The 24,244-nt window shown below is 43.7% G+C and overlaps 3 protein-coding genes across 9 annotated transcripts in view; 1 reads left to right on the forward strand and 2 right to left on the reverse strand.

The window, feature by feature from the left end:
* The window catches only part of LOC147009359 (uncharacterized), a 56,029-nt gene extending 44,360 nt beyond the window's left edge, over positions 1-11,669 (reverse strand). Inside the window, exons 1-3 of one of the 4 annotated variants that reach the window (XM_085862098.1) lie at positions 11,417-11,668; positions 8,429-8,567; positions 6,391-6,914 (exon numbers count right to left, since the gene is read on the reverse strand). In XM_085862098.1, the coding sequence (XP_085718224.1) occupies positions 6,862-6,914; positions 8,429-8,567; positions 11,417-11,599 (375 nt within the window). In that variant the 5' untranslated portion in view covers positions 11,600-11,668 and the 3' untranslated portion in view covers positions 6,391-6,861. The other 3 variants (XM_085862097.1, XM_085862095.1, XM_085862096.1) reach the window with 3 other exon arrangements.
* LOC147009358 (uncharacterized) overlaps positions 1-12,720 on the forward strand; it is a 73,403-nt gene extending 60,683 nt beyond the window's left edge. The window contains exon 4 of the mRNA XM_085862131.1: positions 12,144-12,720. Within this exon, the coding sequence (XP_085718257.1) occupies positions 12,144-12,181 (38 nt within the window). The 3' untranslated portion in view covers positions 12,182-12,720. The remainder of the gene's footprint in view (positions 1-12,143) is intronic.
* Positions 12,721-20,864: 8,144 nt separating this feature from the next.
* Positions 20,865-24,244, reverse strand: part of LOC147009360 (uncharacterized) — a 22,879-nt gene continuing 19,499 nt past the window's right edge. For all 4 annotated transcript variants that reach the window (XM_085861812.1, XM_085861810.1, XM_085861808.1 and 1 more), the window contains one exon: positions 20,865-23,566. In XM_085861812.1, coding sequence (XP_085717938.1) covers positions 21,405-23,566 — 2,162 coding nt within the window. In that variant the 3' untranslated portion in view covers positions 20,865-21,404. The remainder of the gene's footprint in view (positions 23,567-24,244) is intronic.

The raw sequence follows: 24,244 nt of genomic DNA on the forward strand, positions 1-24,244 counted from the left end.
TTTCCCTGGTCCATGGGTATGCTCTGACTGAGGTGAGTGATCTCACTGTGAAGGATGCATTCTAAGCCACGCTTGATTCTATGGTTGATCAGTGCCCCAGGCGAGATACACTTCTCGTCTTGGGGGATTTCAATGCATTGACGAGAACTGATAGGGATGGTTATGAGACATGTGTTGGTTCCCATGGGTTTGGAATTGTGAACCAGAGTAGCACTAAGTTCCTTGACTTTCAAAGAAGTCATGGACTTAGGGTGGCTGGTTCATGGTTTCAGTGCCCATCACTCATCGCTGGACTTGATAGTCCAAAGCTGGTGGTGAAGCAAAGGAGATTGACCATGTGCTCGTTGATGGTTGCTGGAGGATGATCCAGAACTGCAGTGTCAAGCGGAGTGCTCAGTTCCTCAATACTGACCACAGACTTGTTGTAGCAACTCTGAAGTTGCAGCTTAAATCCAGGAGAATGGAACCATCCCAGCCTCGGCTCGATATTGGCAAGCTCAAGGATGAGAAGGTCGCCGAGGAGTTTGCGAACAGGCTGAGTGGGGATTTGGGGGGTCTGCATGCGTTGGCAGATCCTGAAGAGTTGTGGAGTGCCTTCAAGACCACCATCCTTGATGTTGCCGGTGGATGTCTTGGAACTTATCATCGGGCGAAAAATAATTTTGTCTCTCAAGGGACACTGAATACCATTGACCAGAGTCACAAGGCCAGGCTCATTGGCAAAGCTGAGCTGTTCAGGAAGCTAAGGCATGAAACGACACGTGCACTTAGCGTGGACAAGGAGTACTATGTGCGAGGAATCTGTAAGGGGGTAGAGCATCACCTGTGGTCAAGTAATTCTCATCCTACTTATCGGGGAATTCGCCAATTGCATTCCTCCGAGCCCATCCCTCGGTGTACTGCACTTAGAGCAGCGGGTGGTGGGCTCTTGACAGAGGAGTCCGAAGTGAAGGCCCGCCGGGTCGGTTACTTTCAGCGGCTGCACCAGGCTGATCCACCAGCTGTCAAGTTGAATGTCAGGCGTGTTACTCTCCCTATTGCTGACTCTCCAGTCAACTGTGGTCCACCTCCATTTGGGGAAACACAGAGTGGTGAACCGGTTGAAATGGGAAAAAGCTCCTGGGATCTATGGTATCCATGCTGAACTTCTCAAGGCTGGTGAAAATGCTGTACCCATGTCATTGCATGCAGTTCTATGCCCTGCCTAGAACACAGGCATCATTCCAACTGACTGAAAGAGGGGCCTTGTCCCTCTCTGGAAAGGGAAGGGTGATCGCCAAGACCACAACAGCTACCGAGGGGTGATGCTGCTCTCAGTGCCGGACAAGGTCTTTGCCCGGATAATTCTTGATAGGGTTCACCACCATCTGCTTGAGCACCACCGTCCAGAGCAGTCTGGTTTTACACCAAAGAGGTCAATGATTGACAGTATCCTTGCTCTTGGGGGTCCTCACCAAATGCAGATGAGAGTTTCAGCAGAGGCTGCTTGCAGCCATTGTTGATATCTGTGAAGTGTTTGAATTCAGTGAATCGGGATGACCTCTGGAGGATTCTTGGTCTTCATGGGGTGCCACCAAAACTGATCAATCTGATGTCTGAACGAAACTCTGGGACTGAGAGTGCTGTGGCATGTGGTAATACCATCTCTGACTTATTTCCAGGGTGTGTACTGGCCCCTACAATTTTCAGTACTTGTATAGACTGGATTCTGGGGAGGATGTCGGGCAGATCAAGTTGCAGTGCATTGTTTGGGAATGTCAAGATCTCTGACCTTGATTTCGCAGATGATGCAGTCATCTTTGTGGAGACACAAGATATCTGTTTGGGGGCCCTCGAGGTGCTGAATGGAGTCGGAGCCACAGGGATTACGCGTTTCCTGGGTTAAATCTAATATCCAGGCTTTCAATGACATCTTGGATGATGTTATCTTGTGTGGACCTATTTGTGGTGAGGATGTTGTGGTCACAGAGAGATATTCTCTGTCTCTGTCTCTCTCTCATCCATGGCTGCTGGTTGCATCATTGGTTGGGATGCGGCTGTGCCGTTGATGCATTGTCCCCCTTTCCAGTCCACTGGTGCTCCTTTTGCCGACCTCGGAAGGATAACAGGCTGAGTCAACCTCCTGGTGTATGAATTCAGCGGCCAACGGGGCTTGAGCTAAGGACCCAAGGATCCCAAGCCACCACCCGAACCACTAAGCCAACACCAGGCTGAGAGATTCACTTATCTTGGTAGTGATATTCATGTCTCTGCTGGCTGCGAGACAGAGGTCAACACACGTCTGGGTCAGGCCTGGGAGTCAGGATCCACCGGATCATAGGGTGTGGCACTGCTAGTACCTGAGGATGAAAGTCCAAGTCTTCAGGTGCTTGGTGCTTCCAGTCTTGATCTATGGATGTGAGACTTGGACTCTGACCAGGGATCTGAGACAGAGACTTAATTCCTTTGGCGCCGGGTGTCTTCGGAGAATCCTTGGCTATCGCTCGTCGGACTCTGTATCCAATGAGCGGTTGCTGAGAGAGACTCAAATGAGATTTGTTACCTGCATCGTCCATGAGCGTCAGCTTTGACTGAATGGACATGTGGCTCGTTTTCCTGACGTTGATCCTACTCACTCGATTCTCTCAGCGAGGGAGCCTCGTGAGTGGAGAAGGCCAATGGGTCGACCATGCGCCTCATGGTTGCAGCAGATTGATCAGCATCTAAAGGAGATGGGGATGGCCCAGGCATCTGTCTGGAGTTTGGCCAGATGTCGGCCCCTAAAGTACTGGCGGAAAGTGGACGCAGCGATGCGCTGCTCCGGTGCATGCGCCCATATCTGACATGACAAGACTGACATTAATGTCATGGTCGGTTTTCACTTCCACTTTCACAAATAAATCTGGAAAAAGTAACTTTTATTAAATGCAGACAGTCTTGTGTCACATACAATTGGCAATATTGTGTATTCAATACTATTAAAATAGCTAAACAAGAAAAAGAGCAATCAGAGATTGCAGACCCACCTCACCAAGACTTGTTTTGTGTGGTGTATTTTGTGTGGCCTTCACGTATTGGTGTGTGTCGTAATTAAAAAGAAATGGCACTTTATAACTGCTGGCAGTGATGAACGGGTATCAAGACGTCCCGCTTTGATGCAAACTCGCTTTGATCTGACACTTGACCCTGACCCATGATGTTTTTTGTTATTATTGAATTGAATTTAGAATGGGATTAAAATCAATAATATTCAAATCAAATGGAAGACCAAATAGGTACAGTCCTGCATTGGAGGAAGCAGAAGGAACCCAAACAAGCAAAAACAATGATGAAGTCATCAGGAGGAAACCGGATAGGATTCTCATTTCAGCTGCTGCTCTTCCACCCTCAAACCCATCCAAACACAACCAAATGAGCCATATTCAAAAAATAATGATAATAAAAAATTTATCAAAAAACCCCAAAATAACCCAGCTCAAAAAAATTAAATAATTTTGGCTGCCAGACCATGTGTCTGATTAAGTTGAAATTTAAAACTTGTATTCCCTATCACTACTACATCATAATTTTGAAGTTTCATGTCAATTGATATATCCTGGTTCCAGAGAAAACATGATTTAATATTTTTCTTAAATCTAATATGGCTGTCAAACCAGGCGTCTTTTCAATTATTCCTGACCAAATTTGTACAAGCATGCCTTGGGGAACATTTGTGTGATGGTTCCCCTCGATCTGTCCAGCCCTTCTAAAGAAGAATTTTGTTTTCAAGTAAATCCATTATTGCTGCCAAACCATGTGACCTATGACATATTTGTGAAACTTTTGCTCCTCATGTAAAGGCGGTCATTTGTGAAATGTTTTGCCTCGACCTGTTCAGCTCTTTCAAAGGTTTTAAAACATTATTTTTTAAACAATATGGCTGCCAAATCACATGACCGATGATGTCATCAAAAAAGTGTGTGTGGACCATTTTATCCTGAGATGACCCTCAAAATTTTTCATCCTGATTGGATGTAGCATTCTCCATATGCAATTATGATGTCATAACAAAGGCACCTATGACGTCATACTCATTCCCCATGAGTACTTGCGAGGTGTTAAGTCTCAATTCTTTCCTTGGTGGGTTTTATTGATGCAGAGGTACAAAGTTTCTCCATTTTTCCAATCTCGCTGCCACACCATGTGACCTATAACATCATAATTATCATGAGAACATTCTACCTGAGTAGTCACACGTATGGTGAAAATTGTCTCAATCCAACAAATGGTTGCGGAGAAAAATACGAACGTTCTGTGTGGGCAAAACAGACAGACAGACAGAGACACAGACACAGACACAGACAGAGAGACAGACACAAATTGCAATATCCTCTCGTTTGGCGAGGGTAATAAATATTGCATTAAATCATCGACTCAAGTTCTTACAGAAAGAGAGACAATAAAACATTTCCCCACGGGAGCACCGTTGTATCAAAGGATTACGATATCAAAGCATTCCGGTCAGAAGAAACTGCCTCGATGTTACGAGATGCTTCTTATGCGACCACAACTTAAGTGGAAATTTCACCACGAGCAAAAATCTAAACAAACAAAAGAGAGAAGCCAAGAAAAATGAAGAGAACCCAAAATAGAGAAAGTTTTCTCCCAAACCTGCATTGATTGGCAAATTAACCACAACTGTGATCAAACATGTGACTTGTTTTTTTTGTCTCAAAAGTCAACCCTCATGGAAAACTAAATGAGAAAGAGTGGCACATTAACAGATTGGCAAATTCAGAGAATGGAAGGAATAAACTAAAGCGAAGACATGCGACCATATGATAATGGGAATGGAAAGGATCAAAAGTCAGCAAGTGGAGAAAAGCTCAGGAGTGGGTTTGGAAAAAATCATCTGTTGAGAAATTGAATTGAAGTACTAAACCTGCAAGATACCCGGGAAGTATGTAGACACGTCCTTGGGCTGCCTCGTCAGTTCAAATCTTGACCCACTATTAACTGCTATCCTGGTTTTTCACATGCAGTGAATTCATCTGTGCATCCTTTGCCGCCCATTGGATGAATATAAACCTGTCCCATCTAATATCAGAGGTCATGCTCAATTTTTTTTTGCTCCACCAGGCCACCTCAAGAGATATTTGGTGGCCCGCATCATATTTGATGAGTCAATGAGTTCACAAAGATCAGTAAACATGTTTAAATTACTATTTCTCACGACATATCGATTAAATTTCAGGGCTTTTCACACCAGCAACCTCATAACTCGTAACGACAGAACACCACCGTCTGCTAATTAATAATCTACCCACTAACTCGCAGCAACATAATTTGGATGGCAGTTTCTTGTTATCGCATGAGCATTATTAAATTGATGCTTCAGTTTATGCACTGTTTGTTCGTTCATTCATTTTCGTTGGCATTTTTCCTGCTTCTGCCTCCCCAGTTTTCTTCTTTTCCATTGCGTGCATGATTTTCAATTTCCTGGTGCTTTTGTACATTACACTTCTTGAAGTTGGTGGACCCGGGGTGAAACACATTTTGCTTCCTTCCTGACTCCGATCCTCCCAAATCCTCCCTGCACACCTTGAAGAACATCACGTCCCAATCTTCCTGAACCAAGCCACGGAAATTTTCGCTCTCTCCCAATCTGGTCGAAACTTCCTCATCCATTTCTCAAGTTCGTATTCCTGTTTGACCCGCTTCCTTTTTTCTGCTCGTTTCTTTTTCAGATTCGATACATTTTGTAAATAACGCCATATGATGGAAACCTCAGGACACTTCTTCTCTGAGATGGATTCTCAGCACCATATCATCAAATGGGTCATTCCAGTCTCTCCTAAAACTACACAGCGAAGAAGAAGTCGTGCACGATACAATGATTTCTGACACTATATTCATGGGTTCACATAACTGGTACACAGGTTCTCATGCACGATGAAGGAAAGACAACACAAAACACAAAACTAAATTTGTTCTTCAAAAATGCAAAGACAGTTCAAAAGTGTACTACTACCACAACAGAGGCTTGTGATGGAAGGTTTTCTCAACCCTTGTCGGTAAGTAATGCTCTCCATGGTCATTATGCAAACTGATATACTCGGATTTCAAAATTTAAGTGCACAAAATCAAGTTTATAAATTATGACATCAAAACTTACAAGATTTAACAAAAATAGATCAAAGGAGAACAAATGAGCAAAGAGGAAGAAGAGGTGGTTTTCTCAGCAAGTTTTTTTTCGTTCATCCAAAACCATTGCTGCAGATACTCAGTGGAGAATCAAATTTTAAAAAATTGGATGAATCGCTGTCCATTGTACAGTTGCACCACATGCATGCTCGAGGTAGATCTCGCATGCGGCCAACAATGTGATGCGTGCGGCCTTACTTCGACATCAAAGTTCCATTCTGTATTGTTGGAGCAAGCCAGTGCATGGCCGAAGAGCGGGAAATACACCACACATCTAATCAGTAAGCATTGCATATCTTAAAGATTTTGATACAAGTCGCCACGTGGGCCACCAAGGATGGAGGTTTTAGTGGCCCGACAAAGCTTTTGGTGGACATTGGCACCAGGGCACTTATTTCAAACCCTGGCTCGCATTAGTTAATGTACATTTATGATCCCATGGTGTCTTTCACAAAGTCAACGAGTTTAATCCCAGAACCATGAGCAATTTTTTTTTAATCCTAATCAAACCTGCATCAGGAACAAACCCAGAATTTCAACAATGCTGCAACCAAGAGCCAAGTGTTGCACATGAAACGAAGACTGAAGTTCCTGAGTTCCTCCACAGAACCAGCGTTCCATCTTCGCTGTTGTTGACGATTCACCGATAAGTAATGAAACCAGTCCAGCGGCTGAGGTGAGGTTGGAGCATTGGAGTTTTCATAATTTTGCACCCTCAAAATGGCTGTAGCTGTTGAAGAGTTCAGGTAGAGCTGGAAACAGCAAAGGACATATCTTGTGTGGCATATCTTGGTTGCTTTATTCAGCTTTCTTTGACTAGAATAGCCGAGTGTTGATTAACTATCTCATCCGAGTTGCAGCTGGGAATGATTGCCAAGGTGTGAGCCAATTGGGTCTTTCCTCCAATGACAGGTGAGTGATGTTATTTGGGCTTTTAACACAAGTGAATTGCAATGGACTCGGACTCCCAGACAACAGCATGAGAGCACCGGAGACCAATTGTCTCTCAAGACACTGAGCAGAGGTGAATGTGCATGCTTGAATAATCCACCATCATACGACGGTTTTACTCATTCCACACCACGTGGCCATTTCAACGTGCGCAGTTGACCTCAAGAGAGAAATTGTCTTTCACTGGAGGATAGACTCATGGCTCAAAATACAGGGTAACTCGTTGAAAAGTTCAGATTCAAACCAGGCCACAAGAAACCTGAACACGCTGCTTCTGCTCTTCCAACTCAGGCTCCATCCATTGGGACCTGACTCTTTACAGAGTGTTGGTGCTGCCGAAGCAGTTTTCTTGGCTATTGGGCAAAACTCTGGACAGGTCGCCACTCCAACGAAGGATACCAGCAAGCTGGTACTCATTTTGCCGACCTCAGAAGGATGACAGGCTGTCAAGCTCACCTGTTATCAATTCAACAGCAAAGCAGGATTTGAACTCAAGACCCAACGATCCCAAGTCCACCACTCCAGCCATGAAGCCAACACAAGGCAATAACTCAGGATGGAGGTCCTCAATGTCACACAAGAGTTCATGGTCATATCTCCAGACATATCTCGAGCTTCATACCCAGCCTGACACACCACTTTGCTCTTCAAACTCTCACCCCATGGAATCCAAGGCCACCTCCACACAGGGCTTACTGACTTCCTCTACTCTCGGAGCAAACACGCGCCTTCTGACAGAATCCTTTAACTCCTCTCTCTGTCAACGCTGGAGTGCCCCAAGGCAGTGTGTTGGGCCCAGTCCTATTCTTCACCAACATTCTCTCTGACTCTCTGTAAAATCCTCATTATCTGTTTGCTGATGACTCCACCCTCCACCGTGGCATCTTTCAGAGAGAAAAGTAACAGCCTCTTCCCTCTCTTCAGACATTGATGAAATCACAAGCTGCTAAAAGATGTGGAACATGTCCTTCAATTCTATCAAATCTCACTTGGGAAAAGTGATTGCATTCCAAAACAATCCCTTTTTCCAGTGATTCTAATTTTTCCCCTTGTCCCTCACCTCTTTACATTTCTTAGTTGGTTGTTTTGTTACTTTTCTGTTTCATCCCATCTTTCAACTTCCTCTTCTTCTGGTGTTTCATTCAACTTGTGTGCATCTTGTTCACACCGATGTGTCCTACTCTGCTGTTGTTGTTTCCCCCTTTCCATTCAGCTCTTGGTATTTCACGAGCCTCGATCACGTGTGTGCAAAAATAATAAAACATTTTAAACTAAACAAACACATCCCATTAGAAGTGAAGATCATATAACTCACCATTCAGCTGGTCACTTTCCTCCTCTTCCAGACCAAATGAGTACACATCCTCAATTTTTATTTGTAGAATGTCAGGAAATCCTTCGAGCTCTTCAACCTTCATTTCACACCCGAGCACAGTCGGCTGTTCCGATTCCGGCTGCACATGACAGGAATCCTTCCATCAGCCAACAAGAGAGTGCAGTACACATACCACACTCTTCCTAATGTTTGCTCCACCATGTGTACCTTGATCCCACACAGCACCAACATGTGAACTACCTCTGTACTTGAGACCTTATCCTTTGTCTAAATCAGTTACAGCATCTCACACAAACGTACACCTTTTGACACCACCTCACACCCCCCCCCCCCAAAAAAAAAAATTGTCCATGTTGCAGGTTCTTAAGCCAATACCCTCATTGTATTCCATGTTGATGTACATTTTGATTTGGTGACATATAAAATGTACAAATGTTTTGATATTGATAGAAAATCTGAGCCTGTTCAGTGGTTTTGGAACGAGATATTCACAGAAAACTTTCCCAGCACAGTTAATGGTTTTGGAGATATGGAGGTGCAACTTTTTTGGTTTTTTTTCCAAGACGGCGCCTGTACCACATGACCTATGACATCATGATTATCATTAAAATATTCTAAAGCAGGAGGTACTCCTGTGGTGAAAATTTCACATCAATCGGACCAATAATTGCAGAGAAACAAAATTCATACTGATCGAATCAAGCGTTGTACCTGTCGAATGACGTCATAATTAAGGTATTGATGACATCATTAACATGTCTTATTCCCCAAGGGGAGTACTTAACAATTAGCAAAGTTTCATGGCTCAGTTTTGGAGATGAAGGGGAAACTTTTTTCAATTTTTCCAAGATGGCACCTGCACCACGTGACCTATGACATCATAATTATTTCAAAAAATTCTGCAGGAGGAACCGCTCATATTTTGAAAAATTTGTGTCCATCGGACTAACAGTTGCAGAAGTAAACATTTTTAGATCCTTGTGGAGGATCTCCAAGTCTTACGCATGTTGTTGTTCTTCATCTTCTTGTGGACTTTTCTGTTTCACAGCCCACAGTTTTCATCGAAACTTCCTGAAACTTGGCGTATAAATGTAAAAATACCCTGCACAGACAGTAACCATCTCCGGTTTTGAAAATTCCTCCAAGAAAAAAAGTTATAACGTCAAAATATCTCCGCTAATGGAAATCGCCTAAAAAATTATCTCCGAAACGAGGCAAGCTTTTTGAATTCTGTTTGCGGGAATCAAACAGGGCATTAGCAGAGATGAATTACCGCACATATCATACATCACTATGACGTCATATCAATTTTTATGACGTCATTCCTATTTTTTGTTTCACAACCCAGAGATTTCATCGGATCTTCGTGAAACTTGCCATGTATATGCAGAAAGCCCACGCACAGGCAGTAACCATCTCCGATTTTGGAAATTCTTCCTATAAAAAAAAAAGTTGACGTCATATCGCCGCTCATGGAAATCGCCTATACCATTATCTCCGAAACTTGGCAAGCTTTTTGAATTTTGTTTGCGGGAATCAATCCGGGCATTAGCACAGATAATTTATCGCAAACCTGATACATCACAATGACGTCATCATTAAGAGGACGAGGATCTTAGCTCATTTGAGCTTGTTTTCATTCAGATCAGATCAAGTGTTGTACTTGTCAAATTATGGTCACAATTGAGGCACCAATGGCATCATCATCAATATATGTTATTCCCCATTGGGAGTACTTGACAATGAGCCTTGTTTCAATTTTTTGGATTGAGCGGTTCGGGAGATAGAGGTGGAACGTTGTTCCAAGATGGCGTCCATCCACGTGACCTATGACGTCATAATTATGAATAAAAAAATTCTTCAGGCAGAGGCACCCTCTGATAAAATTTTGTGTCAATCAGACCAACGGTTGCCAAGAAATTGAATTTTTTAAATGCAGACACACCCACACACGCCACACGTACACACGCCACATGTACGCAACCAAATGTCAAACTCTGGTTTTCGTTTGGCAAGCGCTGTTGGGGTGGGGGGAAGGGGGGGAGTGGATGGGGGGAGGTGTGGGAGGGTGGGGGGAGCGGGTGGGAGAGGGTGGGGGGAGCGGGTGGGGGTGAGGTGAGGGTGGGTGAGGATGGGGGAGCGGGTGGGAGAGGGTGGGGGAGCGGGTGGGGGGTGAGGTGAGGGTGGGTGAGGATGGGCGAGGGGGTGTGAGAGGAGGTGAGGTGAGGGGGAGGGGTGGATGAGGATGGGGGAAGGGTGAGAGGGGGTGAGGTGGGGGTGGGAGGGAGTGGGGGGAGGGGTGGGGCGGGTGGGGGAGGGGTGGGGCGGGTGGGGGAGGGGTGGGGCGGGTGGGGGGAGGGGTGGGGCGGGTGGGGGAGGGGTGAGTGAGGGTGGGGGAGGGGTGAGTGAGGGTGGGGGAGGGGTGAGTGAGGGTGGGGGAGGGGTGTGAGGGTGGGGGAGGATGGGGGAGGAGTTGGAGGGGTGGGGGAGGAGTGGGTGAGGATGGCAGAGGTGGGGGAGGAGTGTGAGGGTGGGGAGGATTTGGAGGGTTGGGGGAGGGGTGTGAGGGTGGGGTGGTGAGGATGGGGAGGGGTGAGGGGTGAGGGTGGAGGTGAGGAGTGAGGATGGGGAGTGAGGGTGTGAGGTAAACAAAGTAGATTCACCCTTTACCTTCTCACACGATTCGTCCTCCTGCCGAGTTTGGTTATGATTTAATAATTAACTACCGAACACATATACCACAGACATGCAGAGACACAAACACTAAATTGCGTAGTTTAAATAACGACAGGGACTCAACTGTTCCACCATTGTGTTGCATGAGGTCCACAAATGACTGAAGCCGCCATTGGTCACGTGGTGGTCCGAAAAACATGAACATCGTGGGTCACGTCACGTCAGTGGTTTCCCTGATCGCCGGTATCGAGTTAAGAAACATGTTATAATTACTAATTTATTGCTACTCACGAGGTTTAAGAACAAGAAATCTTCACCACACTTCCTCCCCTCACAACTCGCTTCAAGAAATGTTTCTTTCCGTTTGTGTCTCAAGAAGACGGATCGACGCTTGATGCACACACAACTCTTCTTCTTCTTCTTCTTCTTCGTCTCTTTCCTCTTTGACTTATTCTTCTTCTCCTTATCCTCCATTACTTATTTTTCCTCTTCTTCTCCTTATCCTCCATTACTTTTACTTCTTCTTCTTCTTCTTCTTCTCTTTCCTGTTTTTCGTGACATCTCTCCAATCCCCCTCGATTATTATCTCATCCCCACTCACCTGAATTACCAGAGCATTTCTTCCAGTTTGGAATCTTCTTAAAAATCATTCCCCACAAAAAATATCAAACGGTGAAAAACCAAGGAAAAAGAAGGTTCGACAAGCCAAGCTGGAATATGCACCCCTGGTGGGATTTTGGTCGTCGCCGCCGCCGTCGTCGTCGTGTATATATTATATTAATGCTGTCGTCGTAGTCGTCGTCCTTCAATTCCATATATTAATGCTGAAGGACCAATTTTGTGATCCTCCTTGCGGTTGCGCCATGTTTTTCTCGGTACTGTAACCTGGGCTGAAAGAAACTTCGTACCTCGTCCTATGACTGCTTGTTTGTTTGTTTGTTACTTACGAAATCTAAAGATTTCGTAAGTATATTGATGACTTCCGTTTCTGTTTGTTTGTATGTATGTTTGTTTGTAGGCACGATAACTCGAGAACGGAAGAAGCTACCAATGTGAAATTACACCACGTGATTCAGGAGGGTGATGGCGAGTGCTGATTAGATTTTGGTCAAAATCGGTCAAAGGTCAAGGTCACAGTGAGGTCAAATATTCGATTTTTGATGGTTTGGTACAGAATCATGGTAGAAACTTCTGGTTTGCGTCGCTACCTTCTCCAGAGACAGCTTTTATCAGACAAAGTCAGAGGTCAAGTTGACGATTTTGTAAGTACCAGTCTATGACTGCTTCTTTGTTTGTTTGTGAACAGTATTACGGAAAAACTCCTCGACGGATTTCGACGAAACTTGGTGGGGGGGTTAGGTATGGTCCAAGGATCATGCCATTAAATTTTGGCCTTGGTCCCCCCCCCCCCAAAAAAAATTGTTCGAGGAAAAAAATTTTTTTTTTGCATTTCTACATATTTTCAGTGATTTCCAACCCCCCCCCAAAAAAAATTGTTACCCCCCCAAAAAAAATTGTTAGAGAATTTTTTTTTTTGCATTTCTACATGTTTTAAGTGATTTCCAACCTCCCCCCCAAAAAAAAATTGTTGGAGAAATTTTTTTTTGCATTTCTCCATGTTTTAAGTGATTTCCAACCCCCCCAAAAAAAAATGGTCGAGAAAAAAATTGCAAAAAAAATTTTTTCAACAAAATTTCGATTTCCTTTTTTGCATTTCTGCATGTTTTAAGTGATTTCCAACCCCCCCCCCCAAAAAAATTGTTACCCCCCAAAAAAATTGTTAGAGAATTTTTTTTTTGCATTTCTACATGTTTTAAGTGATTTCCAACCTCCCCCCCAAAAAAAAATTGTTGGAGAAATTTTTTTTTGCATTTCTCCATGTTTTAAGTGATTTCCAACCCCCCCAAAAAAAATTGTTCGAGAAAAAAATTGCAAAAAAATTTTTTTCAACAAAATTTCGATTTCCTTTTTTGCATTTCTGCATGTTTTAAGTGATTTCCAACCCCCCCCCCCCCCCCCAAAAAAAAAATGTTGGAGAAAAGAACTATAACTCTGTCAGCACTGTTGACATCATATTTAATGAATAAGGTTCACTTGGGTGAACCAGCAGTATTGGCGGCGGAGGTTTTGCACTCTCCCGAGTGCTCCCCCTCGAGTTGAGCATGTTTTGGAAAGGGAAAAAAAATAACAAGGAAAGGGATAAAATATTGATATGATAAATAATGCAAGTTGAAGGCATTTTGTAAGAACCTTTGTCAGTCTTATGGAAATACATAAACCCACAAAGTTTGTTGATTGCTTTAAATTGATGCTTTGTTTTTTTTTTCGGCGTTTTGAAAGCAGTCTTTGATGCACTGTACGATTTCGTCTCGTGGAGTTTTGGAAGAACTTCCACCGAAAGAACAATGGAGAAAACCCAGATTTGGGTGATTGGGCATTCAACACGTGATCATGAAACTACCCCCTTCCTGAGGAGATAAGATGAACATGTGAGAAAGAAAACTCACTGAGGAGAAGGTTGGGAAAGTCCTGCGTTAACCGCGGATTGCTGCTCTGCAAATACATCGTGCACTTGCTGTGGCTACCTCAATGCACAACGAAGGCCCTGACGGCCACTCGGCGAGTCCCCTGCAGCATGTGTTCAGTGGTGCGGATGGGGGCTTGTGCAGCCACCATGACTGCATCCAACATGCACAGCTCTTTTGAACTGCTGCTACAAGGGGCCGAACTCGGCTGGGACTCTGAGTCACCTCTCTGATCCTTTTCAGCACCTTCAACCCAGCAACGAGCCCAAGTTCTTGCCTGCCACAATCTACCTTCCGCTCAGGTCAACGGGTGTGCCTCGACTGTATTTTCTGAGCGTTCACTGCCATTGTTAATTGGACTGGTGTAATGCATATCTTTCTCCTCTAGGAACAGGGTATGGTGATCATGGGTGATATAATCATTTGGGGTTTTATAAATTTAATTGTTGACTGTAAAATCGAATTGGCTGTCAGAGATGTTTTTCCCTTGCTCAAGAATATTTAAATTATGTCATTTGATGTCGAAATATGGCCAAATGTGGCAAAAGAGGGAATACTGTTTTGACATATTAGGTGATCGCCCCATTGGCCCATATTTGTACATTTGACTTATTTAAACATTCATCAATTGCATTAATCAGGTGACTGGATTCAAACCCTTGTCCTGACTGCTTCAAATTGTGTTTCCAAGCCTTTGTCTTCATTTTACACGATGTATTACCAACAAGCCAGCCTGTGTCCTTGCCAGCCTTGCTTCTGTAGGCTGTTATGAATTTCAGTGGAGTGTCAACAATCTTGGAGAACTACAAAGGATTTGCTCCTGTTTATGAATATGTGCCAGCACTCTCTCGCTGTTTGAAGCGTGAGAAAGAAGCTGTTTACTGCTCATTCTCCCCGAGGGCCGCAGGGAGGGGGGAAAAGCCCACTCGCATCTTTGTTTCTTTCTTTGCTTGCTTTCTCCGCCGAGGAATAGGTTTTATATATGAAAATTTTGGAGTGTAACGTTTAGTGTGGTACAGGGTCTGACTGCTGTGGTTGGTCCCTGTGCCACCTCCGCTTGCAAGTGCTGTGCAACTTCAATAAACCGTATATTCAAGAATCCTCAGGTGACTCCCCTCAATTCTTGGACAGGATTGGTGAAGGTCATCATCACACTTTCCACTTTCTATAACCCATGTATGGTGATACCAACCAAACACACGCATACCCAGTGATGTATCAGTAGTTTCTGCTCATACATGCTTACATGGGTGCACGGGGCGTGGTTACGGAGAGTCACGTGACCCGCCCATGTTCCATTGTGGTGTTGTGCTTGTGTTGTGTTGTGTTGTGTTGTGCTGTGCTGTGCTGTGTTGTGTTGTGCCCGTGTCCGGAATAAAACCTGTGGTTCTGGTTCCAATTTCAGAGTCTTCGTCCCTGTTCATTGAGTACATTACAGCGGTGACGAAGATGTCCGTGTGTCGACATATTGTGTGAATACACAGTGGGGGATGATTGGGAAGACTCCACCGATCGCCCCTCGAGGTGCTGAATGAGGAGTCGGAGCCACTGGGATTAGGGGTTTCTTGGGTCAAAACTAAGATCCAGGCTTTCAATGACATCTTGGATACTGCTGTCCTGTCTGTGTCTGTTTGTGGTGAGGATGTTGAGGTCGTGGAGAGATTCACTTACCTTGGCAGTGATATTCATGTCTCTGCTGACTGTGATTCAGAGGTCAATAGACGTCTGGGTCAGGCTTGGGGAGTCATGGATTCACTGGATCATGGGGTGTGGCGCTGCCGGTACCTGTGCGGGAGGATGAAAGTCCGAGTCTTCAGGTCCTTGGTGCTTCCAGTCTTGCTCTTTGGATGCGAGACTTGAACTCTGACCAAGGATCTGAGACGGAGACTTAATTCCTTTGGTACCAGGTCTCTTCGGAGAATCCTTGGCTATCGCTGGTCAGATTTTGTGTCCAACGAGCGGTTGCTGAGAGAGACTTGGATGAGATTTGTTACCTGAATGGTCCGTGAGCATCAGTTGCGGCTGTATGGACATGTGGCTCGTTTTCCTGACACTGATCCTGCTCACCAGATTCTCTCAGCGAGGGAGTCTCGTGAGTGGAGGAGGCCAATGGGCCGACCACATGCCTCGTGGTTGCAGCAGGTTGACCAGCATCTCAAGGAGATGGGGATGGGCCTGGCATCTGCCTGGGGGAAGGCCAGACGGAGGCCCCTGGAGTACTGGCGGAAAGTGGACGCAGCGACGCGCTGTTCTGGCACATGCTCCCATTCCTGACCTGACCTGACGTGATGTAGACTTGATTGGAGTGATGAAAACAGAGTCTCCAACTCTGATGCTGGATACGATACCATGCTCAACAAGTACCCTAGCCTGTTCAGTGATGGTGTTGGCACCTTTGCAGGGCCCAAAGTGAGGATTTATGTTTCTGCAGATACTCAGCCATTGTTTCACAAGGCAAGACCTGTGCCCTAAATGATTGAATGTGAGTTTGACCGCCTGCAGAGAGAGGGCATCATCTCAACAGTCGAGTACACTGACTGGGCAGCACCTATTGTTCCAATACTCAAAGCAGATGGAACTGCGCATTTGTGGGGACTACAAAACGACGATCAACCAGAATTCAAAGCTGGATGGCTACCCTTTGCCCAAAGCAGAGGATCTGTTCACCACCCTCATGGGTGGCCAGACATTCAGTAAGCTTGACTTGACGAATGGGTATGCTCAAGTGGAACTGGATGACGATTCCAAGCCCGATACATGCATCAACACTCATTGAGGAATCTACATGTACAACAGATTCCCATTTGGCACACGCTCTGCTGCACCAATCTTACAATGCAAGAGGGAGACATTATTGAAAACGGGCAAGTCACAACATGAACACCTCGACAACCGAAACAAAGTCCTCAATCAGCTATCACAAGCTGGGTTATGCCTACGGCGTGAGAAGTATACCTTTGTGGCAAGTGAAGTTGAATACCTGGGTCATCAAATCTGTCAAGGCATTTTAACCTCTAAGACCAAAGTTGAAGCAATTGTGAATGCCCCAATGCCACAAAACATTTCGGAACTTCGTGCATTCCTGGGTATATTGACCTACTTTGGTAATTTCCTGCCTCAACTGAGCACAACTATCGACCCTCGACATCTTCTCCTCAGGAAAGGAGTTGTCTGGAAATGGGAAGCTGCCCAAACAAGAGCGTTCAAGGCTGCTAAATCCATGCTGTCCTCCTGGCTGTTATTTCTCCATTCTGACCCATCCAAGGAACTTGTTCTCAGTTGTGATAGCTCTTTATATGGCATCGGGTGTGCGTCGTTGAAAGAAAATGGAACCGGTAATCTCCAGGCTGTTGTGTATGCACCACACCTCCTGACACTGAACGTCGCTATGCTCAAATCGAATGAGAAGCGTTAGCCTGTGTCTGGGACACATTAAAGATGCACCAATATGTCTTGGGAAGACATATTACCATTGAGACTGAACACAAACCCTTGTTAGGTCTCCTGGGAGAAACCAGAGCCATTCTGCCCACATCATCAGGTCGTGTACACCGTTGGGTGTTGACCCTTGCTGGTTATGACTATTCTTTGGTTTACCGCCCGGGTAAGGATATGCACTGTGCTGACATGCTCAGTCGCTTGCTGCTTCCCATCACCATCGCAGAACCTCCACAATCTGGCGATATTATTCATCTCATGGATAACGTCATTCACAATGAGTTGCCCGTAACCGCTAAGCAGATTGCTTGTGCTACCAACAGCAATCGAGATTTCTCACAAATTAAATGCTGTGTTATGTCAGGTGATTGGACATCACCACCGGAAGGGGCAAAACCGTACCTCATCCGGAAAGATATGCTCTCTCTTTATGCAGACTGCTTACTTTGGGGAAGCCGAGTGATAATTCCACCTTAACTCCGGGGTAAAATTATCAGTGAACTCCACAATGCTCATCTGGGAATAGTCACCATGAAGGCTATTGCCTGAGCCCATGTTTGGTGGCCTGGTTTGGACAGTGACATCGAGTCCAGTGCATGCCATTGGAACACTTGTCAAGCCCATGCCAAGATACCGCCACAGTCTCCATTGGCCATGTGGTTGTGGCCATCAAAGCCATGGTCCAGACTACACATCGACCATGCTGGTCCATTTCAAGAGAAGCTCTTCCTTATTTTCATTGATGCCCACTCCAAATGGATTGAAGCTCTCGTGGTGCCATCCTCATCCTCTGCTGTAACAATTGAAGTTCTACGTACCATGCTCACACAACATGGTATTCCAAACTCCAATGTATCAGATAATGGATCGTCATTTACGAGTTCAGTTTCAGAACTTTTGTAAAATGAATGGCATGAAGCACTACACATCTGCCCCCGACCTGCCAGTCATGGTCAAGCTGAACGTGATGTTCTGATCATCAAAAATGGTCAAAGCCGCATCAAGGAAGGCTCTATTCAATCTCGTCCAGCTTGTGTGTTGCTCAACTACCGCACCAGACCACATCAAACCACCTGTCGCTCACCTGCCAAGGTTCTGATGGGTCATGAATTTACAACACTGTTATCATTAGTGCACCCGAACATAACGGTCCAGGTCGAGAATAACAAGTTTCAACAGAAATGTAATCACGACCAATGTCTGCACACTGCAACTTCCAGATCAATGATCCTGAATACGTGTTGAACTCCGGATGTGGAATCAAGTGGTTATCTGGCATCATTATCGACATTGGTGAAATGATGTTTCTTTTGAAGTTGTGTGATGGTTGATGCATGCGTAAACATGTTGACCAACTCAGATCACGTCATGGGGAGCCAAACATTGAACTGGCTCAAGTGCCTTTGTCACCCACTCCTGTATTAAGACCACCTGAGTTTGAACCTAAGGTGTTTCCTCATGAAAGCTTTTCACCCATCAATGTACCTGCACTCCTTCCGAACCCTGTACCCCTTATTGAGAAACCCACACTAGTCGCAAGCATGGACAGCCCTCCACGAGCTCTTGGAAGATCAGCTCGTGTCTGGAAGCCTCTTGAGCATCATGATTTGTTTAAAAAAGGGGGGGGGGAGATGTGATGTGGCAGTCGTTTATATTAATGCATACATACATTACATGGGTGCACCAGGGCATGGTTAATGAGTCACATGACCCACCCATGTTCAGATGCGGTGCTGTGTTGTGCCCGTTTCCGGAATAAACCTATTGTTCCCACTTTAGTCTTCATCCCTGTTCATTGAGTACAACACACACACACACACACACACACACACACACACACACACACACACACACACACACACACACACACACACACACACACACACACACACACACACACACACACACACACACACACACACACACACACACGACAGTGGATAATTCGAGACCTGGGAGGGATCCAAAAATTTGTGTGATGGGTTTGAGCGTGATCAAAATAATCATAAAATGTTGCCAAGTAAATGATTTCAAAGAAATGTATTTTTATAAACCTTTAATGTAAAATGTACTCAAATATGACATTATTATTACAATTATATGTCCTTGAACATGTATCTACTTTTAATTGACATAATCATATCTTTCCTCTGTATTGAAAGATGATCAACCTGTTTCGTAAAGATGTTCAAAACAGGTTGACCTTTCAACGAAAACTTAAATTATTATTCAGTTTAAAAGAATTGCCCATTATTTAAGACGATCCTGCTTACTAAGGGATTTTAATGAAATGATCGATATAAGGCACCAGCCAGCTTGATAGGAGATATTATTTTAGCTCAACTGGAATGTTGTTCAAAGGAAATGTCCAGATGTATTCACTCAGTCCTGATTGCTTCAAGATGATATATATTTCTCCAGCCTGTGAAAAGCAGACTGACATAGAGACCTATGTGAAATCCATCAATGTACCCATAGGGGCTGCAGTCTTGACGTCATTCTGTGCCGGGAGAGAATCTACACATCTGGGTTTGAAATATATGCTACAATCCTTCACAAAATTATGCTGACTGCTGCACAAAAGTTGAAAATTATCTCCACCTGGGAATACCAAAACCTGATAAACTGGCACCAGCATTTGGAAATGAAGCTACGTCTCACTGAACACGAAATGAAAAACTCAACATTTCCATGCATTTTAGAATCTGGAGGAAGACTGTTATTTTCTCAAGATTGCTCCATATGCGCATCTTCATTTGTTTATTAAATAAATGATTCAAATGTACAGGATGACTGAAGAATTTCTTCGACACACCCAAATATAGTACCCTCTCCGGCGAGCGTAATAAATTGAATTGGCGACAGGTGGGCTCCAATCAAGTTGCAGAGACATCTCACGGATGATCAAAGGAAATTGCATGCACCTGAAATGAATTTGGAGTGTCATAACAAAGGGGGTGAACACTTATTGATGTAAAACATTTCAGCTTTTCATTTATAAAAATTTCTAAAAACATGTTTTCACTTTGTCATTATGGGGTATTTTGTGTGGCTTGGCGATAATGTTTTGGGTGGTCGCTAGACTACCGTTATGCTCAGGTTTTCCGTCTGTCTGTAAGTCTGTTGTGTGGTTGCTGGACTACCCTTATTCTTAGGTTTTCCGTCTGTCTGTCTATGTTGGGTGGTCGGTTGCTGGACGACCCTTATACTCAGCTTTTCGGTCTGTCTGTATGTCTGTTTGTTTGTATGTAATGGACAGCTCTGGAGGCCAGAGAATTCAACCAATTTTGATGAAACCTGACTGGTAGGTTCATACCAGGATCGAGTTGTATGCTTTTGAGCACCGTTGCTATGGACGCCACCGTTGCCTAGCAACGGGACTTTGAAGGTTTTGAAAAAAATCCGAAAAATATATTTTTTAGAAAATCAAAAATCGGCTTCCGTGCTTTTATGCGCACTATAATCAACCTCTTTGCCAAAAAAATTTCAGCCCGATCCGTCAAAAACTGTATGACGAGTATGCAATAGTCCAGCGCCAACCCATGTCACCTTCTGGCATTTTATATTAAGTTTATAACTTAATGCATTTTAAATTCAGGCTGTCACACAACAAAATGTGACAAAAGTCAAGGGATGTGAATACTTTTTGAAGGAACTGTATTTGGAAGTTGCCCAAGGTGTCCGTAATAACTCACGCACTCTTCACCAAAAACACCATATCTCACAACTCTTGTGTACATTTTCGTCTCATTAAAATAAATTGGTGAAGCCATGGCTCCAACATATCACTTTATTCAAACAGACATTTTCATGAAAATTCAATATCTTGTTGAAAATATTTTTTTATTCAATGTCTGTGTCCCTTTTTCACTTCTTTGTAAGTCTGAGTTCAAAAGCGTGCCCTCCATTAAAGAGGGTTCACCATGATTGGGAAATCTTTGATTGCAGCCAATCATGTGGCTTTCCCCACAGGATGGTGGCTTGATAGGGGTAACTGATAGTGATAGCTCGAAGTGGTGGTGTGTCAATGATCATCATCATACAATCATATTATGCATACATGTGTGTATATTTGTGTGTCATTGGTAATCTCCATTTGCAGGTTTCAGAAGGTGGGATGATGTTCTCCTAAAACTAAAAATCTCCACCTCCTTTTTTGGTAAAGGATCATGATTCATGAACCAAAGTGTGAAACTTCATTCTCATCACCACTTTCCAAGGGTTCTTTTCAAAATCTTCACTGAATCTCTGACAGACTCCACTTGGCGCTCATTTGCAGTGATATTCCCTGGAATGCTTTTTAAATACTCAATAAACTACTGAAGGTTTTCTTTTTCACTCATGTTGCTCTGACCATCAATATTTGGACATTCGTGTTGGCGTTCACCATTGTGAATCGTCATGTGCCTTTTAAGGCTGGATGAACAACTAAAAGATTTTCCACAAGTTATGCATTTGTATGGACGTTCACCACTGTGAATTCTCATGTGCGTTTTAAGGTGAGATGAACGAATAAAAGATTTTCCACAACTTGCGCATTTGTATCGGCGTTCTCCATTGTGAATTTTCATGTGTGTTTTGAGGCTGAATGACTGATTAAAAGACTTTGCACAATCTGCGCATTTGTATGGGCATTCAGCATTATGTATGACCATGTGTGTTTTAAGGCTGGATGACTGATTAAAAGATTTTCCACAACTTGTGCATTTGTATGGGCGTTCACCACTGTGAATCATCATATGCGTTTTAAGGTGGGATGAACGAATAAAAGATTTTCCACAACATGTGCATTTGTGTGGGCGATCACCATTGTGAATCATAACATGTGTTTTCAGGTGAGATGTGTGATTAAAAGACTTTCCACAACTTGTGCATTTGTACGGGCGTTCTCCATTATGAATCATTATGTGCCTTTTAAGGTCAGATGAACGAATAAAAGATTTTTCACAACTTGTGCATTTGCATGGGTGTTCGCCGTTGTGAATCTTCATGTGTGTTTTAAGGTCGGATGAACGAATAAAAGATTTTTCACAACTTGTGCATTTGCATGGGCGTTCGCCATTGTGAATCATCATGTGTGTTTTAAGGTCGGATGAACGAATAAAAGATTTTCCACAACTTGTACATTTGTGTGGGCGTTCACCATTGTGAATCATCATGTGTGTTTTAAGGACAGATGAATAAATGAAGGATTTTTCACAACATGTACATTTGTAGGGGCGTTCACCATTGTGAATCATTACGTGTGTTTTAAGGCTGAATGACTGATTAAAGGACTTTCCACAACTTGTGCATTTGTATGGGCATTTACTGTTATGTATGACCATGTGCGTTTTAAGGCTGGACGACCAATAAAAAGATTTTCCACAACTTGTGCATTTGTACGGGCGTTCTCCATTGTGAATTATCACGTGTGTTTTAAGGCTGGATGACTGATTAAAAGATTTTCCACAACTTGTACATTTGTATGGGCGTTCTCCATTGTGAATCATCATGTGCCTTTTAAGGTCGGATGGACGAATAAAAGATTTTCCACAACTTTTGCATTTGTATGGGCGTTCTCCATTGTGAATCATCATGTGTGTTTTAAGGTGAGATGAACAATAAAAAGATTTTCCACAACTTGTGCATTTGTGTGGGCGTTCACCATTGTGAATCATCATGTGTGTTTTGAGGGTGGATGAACGCATAAAAGATTTTCCACAACTTTTGCATTTGTACGGGCGTTCTCCATTGTGAATCATCATGTGTGTTTTAAGGATAGATGAATAAATGAAGGATTTTCCACAACTTGTACATTTGTATCTACATTCTCCATTGTGAATCTTCATGTGTGTTTTAAAGTTGGATGACCGATTAAAAGATTTTCCACAAGTTGTGCATTTGTATAGGAATTTACCATTATGTCGGACCATATGATTTTTAAGGTTAGATAACTGATGAAAAGATTTTCCACAACTTGTGCATTTATGTGGGCGTTCACCATTGTGAATCATCATGTGTGTTTTAAGGTGAGATGAACGAATAAAAGATTTTCCACAACTTGTACATTTGTGTGGGCGTTCTCCATTGTGAATCATCATGTGTGTTTTAAGGTGAGATGAACGAATAAAAGATTTTCCACAACTTGTACATTTGTGTGGGCGTTCTCCATTGTGAATCATCATGTGTGTTTTAAGGTGAGATGAATGAATAAAAGATTTTCCACAACTTGTGCATTTGAATGGGCGTTCTCCAGTGTGAATTGTCAAGTGTGATTTTTGGGTGGACGACTGAGTGAACGGTTTTCCACAAGTTTGTTCAGCTTTCTTGCCACGATAAGTCTTGTGAAAATTGTTCTCTGCAAACATTTCATTTTTCGGGTTGTCTTGTTTGAAAAAAGTCCTCTTGCTCGTTTCAGTTGGCGGGTCCTGTGGACGTGTGTCTGAGCTGTTCCTACAAGTAGCTGGAGTCTCCCTTTGCGATTCAATCGATCCACCTGTAAATGTAACATCAATTTACCTGTAAAAAATAAATCAGATTCTGCACAATACTCATAATATCATTCTGACACTCATACCCAAACATGTTCAACTGTATTTGTTATATTGCAAAAAAACAAAAAAAACAATAAAAACATTCTTGATGTAAATTACCCTCATTCTGATGTAAATTACCCTCATACATTATTCTGTGAAAAAAGTTTGGGTTTTCCCATGATCGTCATAATTGAGGGTAATTTTTTTGGTCTACATTGTCAAGGTTCTTACGAGAGCTAACATATAATGCACAGCAAGGGGGGCATGAGAGGGAAGGACAAAACAGTGGGAAACAGAGACATTAGGAGATCTGTGGAAGGCAGAGGGATGGGGTGGGGAACACGGGGGACAAAAGATGGACATCAGAGGACTTTCAGGAAGGAAAGCAGGGAATTTGAAGGAGGTGGGTTTGGGGTGGATTCACGGGGGTAGAAAATATCAAGGTTTTGTATGGGGGAAGATAAGAGGTGGTGGTGAACGGCAGTTTTGAAGGCCTGGAGGGAAGAATGGGATTGAAGAGTGTCGGAGTTTATTCCAAAGGTGGGGAAAAGAGGAATGAAAGAGTGAAGGTGAGCGGTGATTCATTGGTAGTTTTACGAGAAGGGGGTTGCTGATGGACCTTGAGCGCCCCATGGAAA

This window comes from Eptatretus burgeri, chromosome 17, assembly GCF_056783735.1.
Source record: "Eptatretus burgeri isolate ZD-2024b chromosome 17, Ebu_testis_v1, whole genome shotgun sequence".
NCBI lineage: Eukaryota > Metazoa > Chordata > Myxini > Myxiniformes > Myxinidae > Eptatretus > Eptatretus burgeri.